General features: G+C 33.7%; 1 protein-coding gene across 2 annotated transcripts in view; it reads right to left on the bottom strand.

The window, feature by feature from the left end:
- The window catches only part of LOC126718201 (receptor-like protein EIX1), an 89,027-nt gene extending 70,660 nt beyond the window's left edge, over positions 1–18,367 (bottom strand). Inside the window, exons 1-2 of one of the 2 annotated variants that reach the window (XM_050420293.1) lie at positions 16,539–18,365; positions 13,726–14,064 (exon numbers count right to left, since the gene is read on the bottom strand). In XM_050420293.1, coding sequence (XP_050276250.1) covers positions 13,745–14,064; positions 16,539–17,772 — 1,554 coding nt within the window. In that variant the 5' untranslated portion in view covers positions 17,773–18,365 and the 3' untranslated portion in view covers positions 13,726–13,744. Of the gene's footprint in view, positions 1–13,725; positions 14,065–15,093 lie in introns of those variants that run through there. The other variant, XM_050420292.1, reaches the window with a different exon arrangement.
- Positions 18,368–18,588: the final 221 nt, after the last annotated feature.

Raw genomic sequence — 18,588 nt, 5'->3', positions numbered from 1 at the left:
AACAAGAGCTAAGTTGGAGATTTGTGAGGCCAGTGATGTTAAACAACCACTGAGGAATTAAACTAGAGTTGAAGTTATTATAAGAGAGATCGAGGACCGAAAGTGAAGTAAAGTTAACAAATTGAAGAGTTTGAGGAAGATTTTGAAGTTCACAACCAGACAAGTGCAATTCTATTAAAAAAGGAAGCATATTAACAACTTGCAGCCAATGAGTCGATGCCTTACTAAGGTTCACGCTAATCAAACTAAGGTACTGCAAGGAAGAGAGACCAGATAGCCAATTTAAATTTGAAACGGAAAAGTTAATCAAAAACGTAGAGATTAAGATAGTACAAGTTAGACAGATTCCCAAGATGAGGAGGGATTGTTCCACCAAAGGATGCATAGGAGAGATCAAGGTAACTCTACCTATTGAGTGAACCAATGAAATTTGGGATGGGAATTCCTTGAAAATCATTGTAGCTCAGGTACAAGTAATTTAGATATTTTAGATCAAGTAAAGAAGGAGATAACTCAACACCCAATGTTAACTCCTTACAAAATACACTACCTGCTACCTGATTGCAAACAGGTTGGCTTTTGAGATCAAGTTTAATGACGTGACCTGTTTGATTGTTACAGCCCACTCCTAACCATGTGCAGCAATCTTGGCCAACCCAAGAAGAAAGACCATTTGAAGGATCCTTAAGCCCTTCTTTAAATTTAAGAAGAGCTTGCCTCTCCATCTCAATGCAACCCACGGGTATTCCCAGCACTAGAATAGGACCATATAGCTTCAAGTGAAATGAATTTAGTTGACAAAAGAAGGAAATGGAAACAAAGGAATAGAAAGGTGGTTTACAGGCTAGCCATTGTTCCTTGACGCCTTACAAAGTCGAAGGTTGAGATGCTACTTATATAAACGTGGGGATTGTCTATTTTAGATTTTTCCCTCTTCCCTTTGTGTTATTTATTTTTTGGGTAAAATGCAAATCTAACCTCTAAGTTTCTTCAGATTTCATTTTAGTTTTCTAACTTTACTTTTATTCATTTCAGTTCTCTGACTTTCAATTTTATTCAATTAAGTATTTTCCAATTTCCATCAACTTTTGTTATATGTTGTGGTTAATTTTTTAATTTTATAAATTTTTCTTCAAATTTTTTAAATTAAAAAAAAAATCAATTAATGATTGAAAAATATTTTCCAAATTTTTTTTTTCAAAAAATTTTAACAAAAGTTAACACAAATACCTTAATTAAATTAATCTGAAACTTAGAAGACTGAAATGAACGAAAGCAAAGTTAGAAGATTTAAATAAAATCTGAAAAAAGTTAGAGGGTCAATTTTGCATTTTAGTCTTATTTTTTATTTGGTATTACACAAGTACAAGAAAACATTAAAACTATCCTCAATCTCTGAATCTGGAGTTGACTCTGTGTCAAGTCATCTGAGGAATAGAAGAAAAAACTTTAAAAATAACTAGCAAAAAAAAAAAAAATACAAAAGAAGAAGAGTGATCTGACTTCCACTAATTATGTTTGAATGTTTCAAGCCTTGAATACCAAAATATATTTATCATGCGGCCGGCTGAAATTATATTACTTGGGCTGTTGGTAGAAACTATAAATAATGCACTTCTGCATCGACTTTCTAAGGGGTTGAATTTATCTTGCTTATGAAAATGATCTTTTTGTGTTTGTTATTACACAAGTACAAGAAAACATACAAAATTACCCTCATTCTCTGAATCTGGAGAGTTGAATGTATCATTTCTCTAAATCTGCCACATTTTCTCTTTAATATGAAAATGATGGTTCGAAAAAATAATTGATGTAAGTGACAATATAAAACTTCAAGATTTGTTTTTTTTTTTTATTTGGTATTACACAAGTACAAGAAATCATACAAAATTATCCTTAATCTATGAATCTAGAGTTGACTCTATGTCAGGTCATCAATAATTTGAGGAAACATAGAAGAAAATGCATTGAAATTGACTAGGGGGAAAAAATGTGATCTCACTTCCAATCCTATGTTTGAATGTTTTAAGGCTTAAATAGCAAAATATATTATGTTTGTATTCATGTATTTAGCAAACAAGTCAAGTTCAAACTCAAGTTTATCTGGAGTCGACTCTATGTCAAGTCATTAGCAATCTAAGGAAACATAGAAGAAAAGGCATTGAAAATGACTAGGGGAAAAATAATGTGACCTGACTTCCAATCCTATGTTTGAATGTTTCAAGCCTTGAATAGTGAAATAGATTATGTTTGTGTTTGTGTGTTTAGCAGACAAGTCAAGCTTAAGCTCAAGTTTATACTCGATTATTAAATGAATCTCAAGTATAATAATGTATTCGTAAACAAGCTCATAAACATAAGGCTTGATTAATTATATATAATATTATATTTTTATATGAATACTTGTTTAAAAATATATGTATATAGACTTGAGATTATATTATGTAAGTTTGTAAGGATCTGTTTGGATACCGCTTATTACTGATAACTGAAAACACTGTAGCAAAATAATTTTTAAATTTGTGAATAGTGCCGTGAGACTCAGTTTTAAAGTTGTTTTTGCTGAAAAAAAGTACTTGTGGGTCTTGTGAACAGTACACAGGACCCACTAAAAAAAGCACCCACTAGGAAACGCGCAAAACGCGCTTCCCAAACTCACTAAATAAGTCCATAAGATATCAAAATATCATTTGTAGTTTTTTATATATATGTATAACATAAACAATCCCCTTGTAGAAAAAAAAAATCTTAACTTTGTGAAGGGGTAAAAAATTTGAGTCATGGTTTTATTATACATAGGGAAAGAATAATTAATTGAGTAGCTCATGAACAATCTCAAGTTTGTTTGTCAAGAATATGAACCAAGCTTGAATATGTAATTTTGTTCTGTAACGAGCTTGAGCTTGCCTCGTGTTAAAAAAACAAAAAACAAAAACTTAGTAAATAAGCCTAAACTTTTAATACACAACTCAACTCATTTAAAAGTTAAAACCCTAGACTACTTTCACATAAGTATATTTTATTTAACTTAAATATTGGAAAAGTAAGGCAGATAGCTTTTAATTATTTCTTTCACTCATCATTAGAATGTTGTTGGCTACCCAACCATGGTTGATGGGGTTTGGCCCATTAACCCAAGGGCTAGGGATATTTGGCTAGCGTTGAAGCTCCATCTTGACAAATCCAACATAGATCCAACCACTTTTTTTTCTCTCTTGTTAAAAACATCAACTAAACTAGATAAATAAATAAAATAGAAAATAAAAAATAAAAAACTAAAACAAAGAAGAAGAGGAGGAGAAGAAACATAAACATAAACAAGAAAATGAAAGGAACAAATCTCATATAGAATATATCATGTAGCAAAAAGTATACCAAGCATTGGGTATATACGCCCACCCTCTCACAACATGTGGCCGATATGAGAGGGTGAATGTATACACTTGCTACATGGTATACCTTGTCATCATGTAGAATACCCACTTGCTGTGAGATGGTAGATTTATACCCATGATGCACACTATACCTTCTCATCATGTAGACTAACTTAAAAAATTTATTTCTAATGAAAACATGCATTGAAGATTCATACCTTTTGATTTTATGCATGGGTCAAAAGTTGACTGAATTGCCAAGAGAGATGGTTTGGTACTCCGTCTAGTCCGAATGCTCACTTTTTGCCATTATGTTTAATATAAATGCAATAAATAAAATTAAGAGAGAGATTGCAGCAAATAATGATAGAGAAATTATTGAAATACTATTGCATATCAATGAATGAAAGAACCAAAAAAGTTAAAAGTCTTGTAGCTCAAGTGCTTAATTGATTGGCACTTCATTGTTCACATATTCATACATCAAACTCTTTATACTCTTTTCTTCTTTTCTTTTAAATATTCTTTATTAGGAAAAATTTGCTAAATAGCATGATTTTAGGAAAAGTTTGTTAAGTAGCATTTGATCAACTTATTTAGTTATGTAACACTTTTTTGAAACTCGAGTTTGTCAAACTCAAGTTCCAAGCATTGTTTGATCAGATTGCCATAATGCTTGCCCAAAAAAAAAAAAAATGCTACATAACTAGATAAGTTTGACCCTATGCTTTTTTCCTAAATATTTTCAAATATTTTGCTATTTGGCAAAATATGCCTCTTTATTAAGTTTTATTATTATCACTCCAAATATATCAATATTTCTCTCCTCTGTCCTTTCCCAATTTCAATTTTCATCAAGTTCTCAATCTTCTCAACTACAAACAAATCAACAAAATTTCACAAAAGAAACCAAACACATAGAGAAAGTGTCTATTTTGTCAATTTCACAAATGATTTTTGAAGAGGAAAAAAATCACCCTCGTTCATCATATAGCAAAAGAAGAAAAATTTAGCATCGTCCATCATGCCAACTTCGTCCATCAAGCTAGCATTGTCCATGTGATGAACGACTACAGCATACGTTAAATGGGTTCATCATAAATGACATGAGTAATAGTTAACGTGCCAGACAAACAAAAGCGTAACCGACAGACCAACGGGAAAAAGATCATTGAAGTCTATAATGCCTCCGCATTCATTACTAATGAGTATTAATTTATCAAGATCATCCATCTCTCAACGGACAAATTAAATGCTATTCACTACAAGGTGTAACGTATGGACATCAATGACGGACGAAGCCATAAAAGACATTCAATATCCAAGATAGCTAAGGAGTAACGTATGGGCACCAACGGACGAATAGCCATTGTCAAACAATAAAAAACAGCCATTAATACCAACGGCTCTATATCCCACAAATGCATATATTTATTCAGACAATGAATACAAGGGCTATAAAACCCACAAAAAACAAAGGGAGAAAGGTAGACAATTCTCACCCCTAAAACTATTCTCAAGTTGAATTCTTTTGCGATGACTCCAATTGAATTCCACTCTAACTTAATTATCAGAGGTCCTCTGGACAAATCCAACACCTTCATCCATCTTAATTGACAAGGAGTTCAACTGACGATTTTCTACATCAGTAGCTATAAATTTAGAGAAGAACAACACCAAAAGGTTTGTCTCTAGACAAAGCCAACGCCTTCGTCCATTTGTATCGACAAAGAGTTCAACTAACGATTTTTTTGCATCATCAATTCTTTTACAAAATTCATAATTTTTCACACAAAGACAAATCAACCTTCCACAAATTTTCACAAAAATTGTTGTCTTTTCCCACATTTTTCTTTTCTCTGTTTTCATCTTCTCTTATGAGTTTTTGTTACAAACCCAATTGAGTTTGTTGGTTGCTTTAGGGGAACTAAGACCTCTTAATTGATGAATAGACTACTTCGAGGGAGTTCAAACTAACCTCCAAAGTGAATATTCACTCAATAATAATATTGTTCAGCTTTCTTTATTAATCAACATTAAGCCATATAAATAGATGGCTTTTCAAGATAAAGCTAATATTTAAATTCAAAAGAAATCTAATTTTTATCTACAACAAGTCGATAAGATTTATTCAAATACTAAACTAACAATTTATTCTATTCATATCTTTTTATTTTGAGAAAGTTATCCTATTCATTATCTAATTACCCAACTCCTAATAACAAAAAATAAAATCTTAAATAATTAAATTAAATTAAAAAAACTAAGCACGTAACCGTTTTTCTTCTCCAACTGTCACCTTTGTTTTCCCTTGTGAGCTTGTCTTTGCCTAGATTCTTGTGACCTTCTTGATCTATTTGATCTACTGAGAGAGAGCTGTAGCATGGGAAAGAAAGCAAGGATGTCAATACCGTACCGGAGGCCGTATCGGTTTGGCCACCGGTATGATATATTTCGGATACCGGTCAATACCGGTGTACCCGAAATATATATATATATATATATATGTATGTATGTGTCTGTGTATATATATATTATAATAAATATAAAAGTTTACCATAAAACATTTCCTCAATTCAGAACTAATTATTCATAGTTTTAGACTTTAGTATAAATTAAAAAGGAAAAAAAATAAAAAAATTAAAATAGAAAGCTTAAAAGTTACCATTGCATACTAAGAAAACAAATAATACTAATAAATTAATACAAATAAGTTATCATTCTGTCCTAACAAAAATTCAAAAATTACAAAACTTAAAAAAAAAAAAAAAAAAAAAAAAAACTTTTTTCTGTACTGGCCGGTACACCCGGTACCGGCCGATATTGCCCGAAATTGGCCAGTACGGCTGGTATTTTTTCTGGTACGAAATAGGGAGGTCGAGTGTACTGGATTGCTGGCCAGTACGGTATATTCCGGCCGGTACGGCCGGTACGGTACGAAATTGATAAACTTGAAAGAAAGACCAAGAGAAACGTTGGGGGGAAATATTATAAAAAATATATATTAACTATTGTGCTACAATATCGCAATACATGTATAATGTATTGTAACGTTTATAAATAACTTTTCATTTAAAGGTGAAAATGATCAAATTAAGTTTTGATTATGATTTAGACCTCAAATTTTAATTACAAATTAGTCAATTTAGTCATATTTATTAATTGAGTATAAATTAAAGTGATTAGTCAATTGGCATAAGCATGGATGGCAACAAATGTATGTATAAACATATAAATTGAACCCACAGACAATCAAAAGCACAATGATAACACGTGAGGTGTTATTGAAAAGGAAAACCCAAGTACCGAGCATAAAAACCTCCCCCAACTTCACCTTTTAAAGTGATCCACTAGAATAGATAGTTGCAATATATATTACCCACAAAACCATACAAATCAAGTGGCAACCATGTGCTTGAGCCCTTCGAGTACCTGCATACAGGTTGCAATTGACTCCGCAAGTCCTTTCTCTACACTAGCATCTTGATCTGCAATTAAGCCTTTAATTGCAATATCCAAGTCTCTCGGCCAGCTATGGGCTACTTCAATGGTTGCCAAGCACCAACAACACTCAAGAATACTCAAGGTCTTGATATGTATAATGGTTTTAATCTCCTCTCATGATATATGGCAATTTGAGAGGGAGAAGGTACATAAAATGAGAAGGTTTTATCGTTTTAGGTCTATAGCGCTTCAATATGGGGACTCTCCTTACAAATTTCGTGTGCGATGAAGGTTATATAAAGAGGTTAAGGGCTTGTGCTATAGTGAAGTTCATAACAAAATTTACTCAAGTTTTGGTGCTTCCACTTTAAATTTCAAAATGTGAATTTGCCTGATGGTGCTTCCACTTTAATATATGGGTCTTGTAACAAGTACCCTTAGAATGTTTTAATATTGCTTTCATGTAGTGTCATTAAACCCGGTCCAACTCGGCTGATCAGACCAGTGACCCGATGATCTGTTGCGTTGATCAGGCCGGGTGATTAATTGGAGTGAAAAAGTATGTGACCCAGTCTAAACTAGTGGGTTTTAAGCAACCCGTGTGACTCGGTTGGGTTTTATAAACCCAGCCGGGTTTGTGAATTATGTAAAATTACATTAATAGATCTATTTTATTGACTCTTTTATTATTTAAATAGTCGCTAACCCGTGCGATGCACGGGAAAATTATTGATTATGAAAAAAAATCCAACAATGAATGAAGAATTTAAATTATCACTTATTCAATGTTGTAGACAATGCTAAATAGCCTTAAAAATCTGAGATAAACCCATGGAATAGATTCGAAATTTGTCCACAAAGAAAGAAAGCCTTACGTGAAAAAATATATTAAATTAGTATAAATAAAAAAAAAAATTAACTAAAATAGTCCAATTTAAAAGGTTTCAAAGTAATAATAGTCCAATTCAAAATATAAATAAATATATTAAATTAGTACAAATATAAAAATTAATTAAAATAGTCCAATTTAATATAGAGACATATATTTCTTTATATATTATTGGTCAAAATTCATATAATTTTTTTGAGATGTTTTAACTAATATATCAATACCAGACACAAATCTTTACCCAATAATAATAATAACAACTAAATTTTCTAGAATATTACAATTATAATATGAACCTAAAAATAAATTTTTTTTTTTTTTAAAAGAAATGAAAAAGAAGAAGAATAGGTTGACAAAAAAAGAAGAGAGAGACATGACATACATATTACATGGTGGAAGGGAGGGTCTCAAAATTGAAATGAAATGTGGCTTGGTTTTCAGACTTGGTAAAGAAAGAAGTTCAAGGTTTTTAAGGTTGGACCTGAGTTTAACCAAGGTCGAACCGCAATAATGCCATATATAATTAATTAGTATGAAATAAATAAAATAAATATATACAAATTAATGATCTTGATTTAAAATTTAAAATATTCGAAGATATTCAAGTATAAAGGAGGCTTAAAAGTCGGTTCCAGTTAGCTCAACTGGTAAAGTCTCTAATAGTTGAATAAGAGATCTGGTGATGTCTTTTTTTTTTTTTTTTTTTTTTTTTTTTTTTTTTTGAGAAGGAACTGATTGATATCTTGGTCTGATGATAAAGATCTATCATTAGGAGCGGATATCATAGATTGAAAACTCTCTGGAGGCTTAAAAACAAAATGATATTTCTAGCAATTTATTATAGACTTTAAAAAAATATTTACCATTTGAAATATTTTTTAGTGCAATAGTCAATATAATAATATCTTTAAAATCGAATATGATTATGACTTTATGCCATTAAAATATTTGAACTCTTTATTACTGGCAAGTGACAAGTACGACTACAAATAAATATAAAATAAAAAAATCTAAATAGCTTAACTGTAAACCCTTTTGATCGTGGCTTTTAAGACCAATGGTCAATACGGTAACCATGTTGGGATAAAACCAAAAATTCATACCCTCACCTCTTTCTCATAAACAAACGACCCATGTTCTACAGAACTCACTATCTCTGACCAAAATCACAAGGTAAAGTATCACCTAGTCCACGATGAAGCTGAAACCATGAAGAACGAAGTCTATGGTGGAGCTATGACTTTAGATTTGGTTATTTCAAGCATTCTTCTTCCTCTACTTAATCATGGGTGGAGTCAATAAAAAAAAAAAATTTTTGATTTCTCACCTCATCTATCTCTCTCTTCATCCTCTCACGGCAAAGGAGGGTGTTGTAATGGTAATGGTTGTGATTTGTGGATTTGGCATGTGTTTGTGATTTATGGGTTTGGTTTGTGCTAGTTGTGTACTATGTTTGGAGAAATTTATGGGATGAAGAGGAAGATGATGAAGAGAGAGATGGGATTATTTTGGTTTTGGTGATTTATGGGCTTGTGATATAGAGGGAGATGGGGATGAAAGGAAGAGAAAGAGTTGATTGGTTTTTTTTTTTGGAAAGGAGAAGGAGATTGGTGGAGAGTTTTTTAGAAAAAGTATCAGGCGAAAAAATAGTGAGAAATAGTTTTTCCAACAATCTCGTATTGGAAGGTTGACTGCTTATCATGTCGTCTTTGTCGTTGTCATCATCTTTTTCAATTCTCTGTTTCTTCTGAACCTTCATGCTTCCTAACATGGCTTCAATTTGCTCAGTTTGAGGAAGGAGATCGACCTCTGTTTTGAGGAAGAAGATGGTTGTTGAGGGTGTGCATTTTGGAGAAAGAGCTGAACCTTCATGCTTCCTACCATGGCTTCAATTTGCTTAGTTTCAGGAAGGAGATCGACCTCTGTTCTAAGGAAGAAGATGTCTTTTGAGGGCGTGCTTTTTGGAGAAAGAGAAGGTAGAGCATCGGGTTCGGGTTTTAGAAAAGTTTTATTATTATTATTATTATTATTGTGCTGATGTGGAAAATTGTGGGAGTTTCAAAAGTTTCAGTTATATATATATATATATATATATTAATGTGTGATAATATGGTAATTTAAACAAGAGAAAACTTGAAAAATCCCAAAAAAGCATTGTTTCAATTTTCAGTTTTCACAATTCTCAAAACCTACTACCACGGGTTGCTATTGTGCATAAATTTTTTTATTTTTTGAAGTCTAAATAGATGTACTTGGCCAACAATTAGCATGTAAGTATGACCATATAACTCTATGCCACCAACTATCTTCTTTTGTTTAGATTTTTTTTTTATTTTTTATTTTTTTTATACTTTATTTCTTGATTGCTTTTTAATTTAAGCATCTTTAGTTTAAATTTTTTTTTTTGGTCATGTATAGTGTGAGTGTATGAGAGATTGAGAGAAATATGCATTAGAGTTTGAAATTTTTCTTTTTATTTATTTAATATACCTAATTTTTAGACATGTAACAAGATTTTCTTTAGCAAAGACTTTGTTGCAATCTTATGACATTTGTTTATTTTCCTTGTGAATTTTATAGAATTTCTAATGCTATTGCTTATGAAACATTGATTTTGAATTATAATGCATGGCAAGTTTAATTTAGGCATATGTCTTTTTTTTTTTTTTTTTCTTTTTTAATTTTCATACTCATGTTATGATTTCTCAAATTCAATTTTATATATATTTAATTTAAAAAAAAAAAGATTATTTGACCTTGTGGTTCAACCAATGACCCACTAGTTGAACCAGTAACCTAGTGACCCACCTCATAGATCGGGTCAATATCTGGTCTAGGTTTAATAACTATGCTTTCATGAAAAATATAAAAATTAATTTTTAAAAATTAATTGCTTTTTTCTTTTTTCCATATAAAACTTCTAAAAATATTTCCTAAATTAATATCCTTAGAACATCCGATAACTTTTTCTCTCAATATTTTAAATTATTACTATATCTTACCTTCGAAATTATTGAGCTAAAATGTTTCCGGCCAGTCCATGGCTATTGAATTGCCACCTACTATAGCTCGAAGAATGGCTCGGCGCCTAGGCCTTTTAGTGATAAACAGTCTTTCGGCCTAGAATTCTAACATTCTAATTACTTCACGGCTATGCTTCTTAGAAGGACACACACAACCAGGCCCAAACCCAAGCCCCTCATAGGCCCAACTTCAATTTCATTTCCATTGCGAACTCATAATAATGACATTTTTTCCGTCGCGACTTCCAGTTCCAGTTTTATAGACTGTGTCTGCGTTTGATCTAACACTCTTAATTTCATCCTTATATCGATCACTAAATATATCCACAAAAATCGACATGCTGTGCATTTGAGCATGGATAAACCCTAATCTGAAAATGAGTGGAAATGGCCGAAGAACTACTAGAAACAGAACCAAATCCGCCGCCGATGCCGACGGCGACGATCCTCTCCGTAACACAAAACCTAACCCGAAACTACGTAAAGATAGAAATAAAGCTCCCAACTCCATTCGGATCTTCGACGTCAATCTCAAAGTCATGCTAGGAGTTAGCGGTTTTGCGTTCTTTGTGATCTTCTTCTTAATTCGCCGCCTTGAAAATCCGGCTGAAGAAGCACGGAGACCGTTTTGGTGGCTTCTTAGTCCTTAATCATAGTGGTTTTGTGCACTTATCCTTTGGAATTCTTCTTGGATTTCTCTCTTTTTTGTTTTTCCTTTTCTAGGAGGGGTCTAGTATTATTCTACACATTCTTTAGGTCTCTTGGCACTTGCAGGGTACATAATAATCAGTTTGATGTTTTGGCAAATTAAAACTGTTAAATTAGTAATTACCTTCTTCAAATGAAGGCAAATCACCTTTTGACTTTGAAGAGTGAATGGCTACATGCAAATGGTGACATTCTAAGAGAATGAAGATAAAATTGCAGTGCAGGAGGGGGAAGCAAGCTGTAATATTGTAATGTCTTATAGCGTAAATTCTATTGGGCTGTGAAATTTTGGAATTTTCAGTAGTGTGGTAGCAGCCAAAGGAGATGATTATAAACAGCTATTCCTATGGCCTCCATCATACACCAAGACTGTTGGGTTGGCACTGTTGGGTGTCTTTTAAACATTCAAAAGTGCATTTGGTTGGGTGGAAAAGTAAGAGTAAAGTAAATGGTAAAGAGAGAATCGAAGATGGATTGATTAGAAAAGTGAAAAGAAGTTAAAAATGATTGATTATTAATTTTCTATTCAGCCCACCATTTTTAATCTTCCCAAAATATGAGAAAAATAGGGGAGAAATGTCTATATATTCTTTTTTTCTTTTTTCTTTTTTTTTTTATTGATTCTTCTTATATTATCTTTCATCCCACCTTACTATCCTCTCAAGGAATGTATAAATCAATTGTGGGTTGAAATTGGGAGATTTTTTACTTCCGTAGCTTACACATTTTAGTAAATGTTTTACATAACCATTACAACCATTTCCTCTTGACTTGCTCGTGAACTATATAGCGTCTTTAACAGAATGGTGCCTATTATGCAGGTTCTAAAGAGGAAGTATACTTTGATCTGCAGTCCTGCTTAGAACCTGATTTTGAAGATTTCTTCAATGTCAGTGGTGGTGAGAGTTGTTTTCAATTTGATTCAGAATTTGGCTGGCTTATATATGTTTATTCTTAACTTCTATAATTCTAAGCATAGACTTTTTTTTAATAAAATAAATAAATAAATTGGGAGACCAGTTTATATTTGCGTCTTAGATTTTTTACTAACTTGTAATTTCTGCAGATACCACCCCATCTTGTGAGAACACTCCTATCCATCATTGCGGCTTGAAAGAAACTCCTCTCGTCAAAAAACCAATTTACATGGGCAGTAGCTCCAGTCCCATTCTTGAACCCTCTCCAACACATATGAAGAAACAACTAATTGAGCTTTTTCAAGAGAGCTTTAGGGATGATGCTATTGATGGCAATCAAAATATACAAGAGAGGTCAAAAGCCAATCCTACCATTTGTCCTCTTTCTTCAAAATCTACAAATAAAAGCCTTTATGGATGTGTAGCAAACTTTGCATGCAGTAGTGAGGCAATACACAATAGAAGTTACAACCCTGGGAAGGGAAAATTTGCCAAGTCTGCAAGATGTTGCCTTTCGAATTCGATGTGCAGCCTGAGCTTTAGGGGGAGGCGGAAGAGGCTGAGCCTTGCCGGACCCTAGTGTTGGAAGCAAAGCCTAGCTTTTTACTGTCTATACTTTAAAGAATCGGTACTCCTAACTGGACATGAAATTGATCTTAAAGCTCCCTTTTCATCTTACTTGGCTTTCTTCAAGCAAAATTGCAATTATTATTTTTATTTTATTTGTGGCTGAGGCAGTCTTTAAAGTGAAATATGAATTGACATCCATGTAATATCTAGTACAAGTGCTTGGGTAGCTTATTTGTTATTAATGAATTGTAAAAACTAAAGAGAAATTTTTTGCATGTTAACTTGCATTGAGGATATGGTATTCTAGTCAATGGTTGTGATTATAGGTTCTTTAGATATGAGTTAAGAGATACTTCCTCTGAGAAATGCACATATATATATATGATGAGCCAAGCCAAAGTGTAGATGTGCACTGCCCCTGCTTCTATGGCTCCATTAGTCCATGCAATTCTCAATTTGGAATGGCAAAACAAACTAAAGTTGACATTGTGATTCGTGCATAATTGAGGGTAACTAGCGTCTTCACTATATTGCACATGATACATGAGAATGAGAAGCAAAAACTGTCATTCGTCTTGTTACGTGCAGCTTCAAATTTATTGAAGTTCTTGTTGGGAAGATAAAACTTTGGGGAGACTCCACTTGAGGCCTAACATATTGACATTGCTTAAGCAAAAAGCTTAAGCCTAAATATTAAGTACAATACATGACAAACAAAGAATAAGTACAAATACATATATATTACATTTCATAACACACACACAAATATATATATATATATATATATATATTATATTGCTTGGTCCCATTAGCCCAATCTCAGTGTCTTGTTGCTTGAATCTTCCTTTGCAGACAAGCCATATTCACTACAATGGCCACTGAAAGCTTATCTTTCATTTTATAAGCAAAACAAAAGTAAATATATCTCCAAGTCTTTTTTACCAACAAGCTGCCACAAACAGCCCAAAATCCCACAATGAAACCCAGTGCAATACTTAGGTAAAACCATAACTTTTCGAATTGGTCTTCACCATCGATATTTATATGTACATCTTCTTGATCTTTATGTTCTGTCTTCCTGTCACTTGGCATTGAGACACTTGTTGGCAATTGAAGAGGCCCATAAAGTTGTGGGTTACCTACATAAATGGATGGATCATTGAAGGTAACTAGTTGGATGATGGAATTTGTCCAGACAAGTTGTTATATGACAAATTCAAATGGCTCAAAAATGTCATAGATGACATGCTTGGAGGAATGTGACCTGAAAGATAATTACATGAGAGGTCAAGAGTTTCTAATTGGTGCAAAGCTCCAATATTCTCTGGTATCTTTCCCATCAACCCATTCCATGACAAATTCAAGGAATTCAATAACGTCAATTTGCTAGTTCTGCTGGGATCTCCCCTAAAAGACTGTTTTTTGAAAATTTTATGAGATTTACATTCATGATTTGATCATAGTATTCATATTGTCTTCCTTTAACAACCAAATCCATATGCTCTGTGAAATGCACCTATATGGGTTAAGAGGTACTTCCTCCGAGAAATGCTCATATATGTGACGTACTAAGTGTTAGATGTGCACTGCCCCTGCTTTTATGTCTCCATTAATCCATACATTTCTGAATCTGGAATGGCAAAACAAACAAAATTTTGACATTGCAATTCGTGCACAATGGCAATAACAAACCGTAATACATAGCTTCAAATTTATTAAACTGTCTGTTGGTGAGATAATCATATAACAACATTGAGAGACTCTATTTGAGGCCTAACATATTGAGACATAACTTTGACCCAAAAGTTAAACCTAAATATTAAGTACAATACATGACAAACAAAGATTAAGCACAATACATACATCCATACAAACATATATATATATATATATATATATTACATTTTCTAGTTCCATTGAAGCCCAATCTCAGTGTCTTTCTGCTTGAATCTTCCTTTGCAAATGAGCCATATTCACTGCAATGATCACTAAAAGCCTATCTTTCATTTTATCAGCAAAACAGAAGTAAGCATTTCTCCAGGACTTATTTATCAACAAGCTGCCACAAACAACCCAAAATCCCACAATGAAACCCAGCGCAATACTTAGGTACAGCCATAACTTTTCAAATTGATCTTCACCATTTTTATGTTCTGCATTCCTGTCACTTGGCATTGAGAGACTTGTTGGCAATGGAGGAGGCCCATAGAGTTGTGGGTTACCTTCATAAATAGACGGATCATTGAAGGTTTGAAACTGGTTGGTTGATGGAATTTGTCCAGACAAGTTGTTATATGACAAGTTCAAATGGCTCAAAAAAGTTATAGAAGACATGCTTGAAGGAATGTGACCTGAAAGATGGTTGCTTGAGAGGTCAAGAGATTCTAATTGGCGTAAGCTCCAATATTCTCTGGTATCACTCCCGTCAAATGGTTCCATGACAAATTCAATGAATTCAATAAGGTCAAATTTGTTAGTTCTGTGGGGATCCCTCCCGAAAGACTATTTTTCGAAAAATCCATGAGATTAACATTTGAGATTTGATCGTAGTATTCATATTGTCTTCCTTTAACAACCAAATCCATATGCTTTGTGATACCTGCATATATGTTGCCATGGAAAGACTTGTAACCAGTCAAACTACCAAAACACGATGGAATAGATCCTGAGAAGTTATTTTGGGCAAGGTCCAAGACATGGATAGAAGTGATACCACACAATTGTTTAGGAATATCTCCAAAGAGCATATTTCCTCTCAAGCTTAATATTGTTATGGACGGAAGTCTTTCTCCAATCCATTCTGGTATGGTCCCTGACAATCTATTCTCACCAAGATCAAGTGTTAATAGTGATTTGCCTGGAACAAATTTCAGGCATAAAGAGAGGTTCCCAGAAAAATTGTTGTTACTCAATTGCAACCACATAAGAGAAGGTAGTGAGCACATTGAGCTTGGAATGCCACCAGATAGATTATTCTTGGACAGATCTATGAAGACCAGACTTCGCATACTCTCCCAGTGGTAGTCGATATTTCCAGATAAACAATTGTTTGATAGAGCAAGATACATCAATTGTCCTAGTCCATTTATGGATGATGGGATGCTACCATTTAGATAGTTGCCAGAGAGATCTAAAGCTATCAAGTGCGGCATTTCTTGGCTGATTCTTATCGGTATTGGTCCAGAAAGTAAATTGCTCCTCAAATAAAGCCTTGTCACATTAGGCCATAGTGGTAGTGGACCCTCTAAATGATTAAAATCTAGAAGTACCGACTTTAAGGAAGAGAAGTTTAATGACTTGGGGAGGTTTCCCATTAATTTGTTATGAGAAAGATCCAACACCTCAAGTTGTGAAGACAAGTTCCACAACCAATTCGGTATTGTATCTGAAATTGCAGTATTTACTAAATAGATCTCTCTGAGTTCCTTCTGTGTTCTAAGCCATGCAGGAAATGTAGGGTTAAATTGACAGTCCAAAATATAGACATTTTGTAGACTAAAAGGAGGAATCCAGTCATGTGTCACATTGAAAACTAAAAGGTTACTAGATGATGATGACAAGGAAAAATCATACAATTTTGTGAGATTTAGGAAATGAGTTTCAGTCATGATACCTTGCCAGTAATTCCCGGAGAGACGCAACACTCCCAACTCAGAAAGTTGTCCAATTGATTCTGGGATGGTTCCGTTCATCTTGTTGTCATTGAGGGACAGTATCTCCAAACGGGACAAATTTTGTATAGATGATGGAATTGAACAGGAGAATGCGTTGCTATGAAGTTGAATCTCTCTCAAACGTTTTAAATTCCCCAAAGAATGTGGGATATTCCCAATGAGTTGGTTCTCGCCCAAATATAACTCCTCTAGGCTACTGTTGCTGCATTCCGATAAGGCCTGGAAAAATTCTGTTATTTCGCCACTTAAATTATTTTCTGACAAATCCAAAGTCTGCAATTTGCATAGGTTACCCTTTGCAATCTTAGGGATGGAGCCTTTGAGATTACAATAGCTAAGTTGGAGATTTGTGAGGGAAGTGAAATTGAACACCCATTGAGGAATTGAAGAAGAGTTGAAGTCATTATGAGAGAGATCAAGTACTGAAAGTGACGTAAAGTTGACAGAGGGAAAACTTTGAGGGAGATAATGAAGTCCACATTCGAACAAGTGCAACTCCAACAGAGAAGGGAGCAAATTAACAGTTTGAAGCCAATCAGTTGTTGCTTGGGAAAGGATCACGTAATTCAGACTGAGGTATTTTAGGGAAGAGAGACCGGAGAGCCAATTTAAATTTGAAGCTGTTAGGATATTCCAAGAGAGATCAAGATAAAGCAAGTTAGAAAGATTCCCAATTTGAGGAGGGATCGTTCCATCAAAGGATGTATAGGAGAGATTAAGGTAAGTCAACTTATTGAGAGAATAAATGAAATTTAGGTTGGGAATTTCTTGGAAATCGTTGAGGCTTAGGTCCAAGTAATTTAGATATTTTAATTCAAGCAAAGGAGATAAAACACCGATCGTAGGATTCCAACATTCTCTTGAGGTATTACCAGACATTTGATCACATAAAAGTTGGCCATTGAGGTCGAGTTTTATGATGTTACCTGTTCGATTGCTACAGCCTACTCCCAACCAGTCGCAGCAATCTTCGCCAACCCAGGAAGAAAGAGTACTTGAAGGATCATAAAGACCTTCTTTAAATTTAAGAAGAGCTTCCCTTTCCATGTCAATGCAACCCACAGTGGAGTTGCCAGTACTAGAATTGGACCATATAGCTTCAAGTGAAATCAACTCAGTTTGCAAAAGAAGGTAAATAAGAGCAAGTAGAAAGGTGGTTTTCATGCTAGCCATCGTGTAAGTTTTGGAGCTTAACAGAGTATTCAACAATGGCGGAAAAATAAGAATCAACAAATGAAAGAGAGAGAGAGCGAGAGAGAGAGAGATTTCTGGAGAGTTAAAATGAAAATGTATTTCCACAACTTAATAAAATACAAGCATCAAGATTGTTTATATAGTATTTACATGAAGATGATACCAGAAACTAATCTAACTGAACATAACTAACTCCACATTATGAGGCGCGGATTAAGGGTTGACAGCTAGAAGGTGGTTATGATAGCTGGAAGTCAGAGCTGGACTATTGAGAGTTTGATCAAGCACTGAAGGTGACTCTGAAGCTTGATGAGGAAACAGAGCACTGGAAGGTTTGACTCATAGACAATCTCTCCAAAACGACCTGTTTCATTCAAACATAAACTAGGCTAACTTAAACGACATCGTTTCTAATATGAAACTAGTCATTAACTAGCCTTTTGAGTCTTCTTCTTCTATTCTCATCTTGTGCTCTGTTTTAGAATCATGACTGTCTTTAACACATCGTTGCTTGGCGATTTACAATGTTGAAGGTTTAAATGCTATTTATAATGATCATAGTTCATTTCAGATTTTTTTTTTTTCCCCCTTTCCTTTGAAAGGGAAATTATGTTACTTTGGCTGTGTTTGGTTGCCGTAAAACGTTTTCCGGAAAATACATATTTTCCGGAAATGCTAATTTCTGGAAAAGGAAAATATTTCTGTGTGTTTGGTTGCATTTCAAAAAATTTTCCGGAAAACATTTTCTAGTGTTTGGAAAAGAAGAAAGGAAAACACAAATCCAGACACAAGCCA

The sequence above is a fragment of the Quercus robur genome, chromosome 3 (assembly GCF_932294415.1).
Source record: "Quercus robur chromosome 3, dhQueRobu3.1, whole genome shotgun sequence".
In the NCBI taxonomy this organism is placed as follows: Eukaryota; Viridiplantae; Streptophyta; class Magnoliopsida; order Fagales; family Fagaceae; genus Quercus; species Quercus robur.
This window is presented reverse-complemented; position numbering and strand designations above follow the sequence as displayed.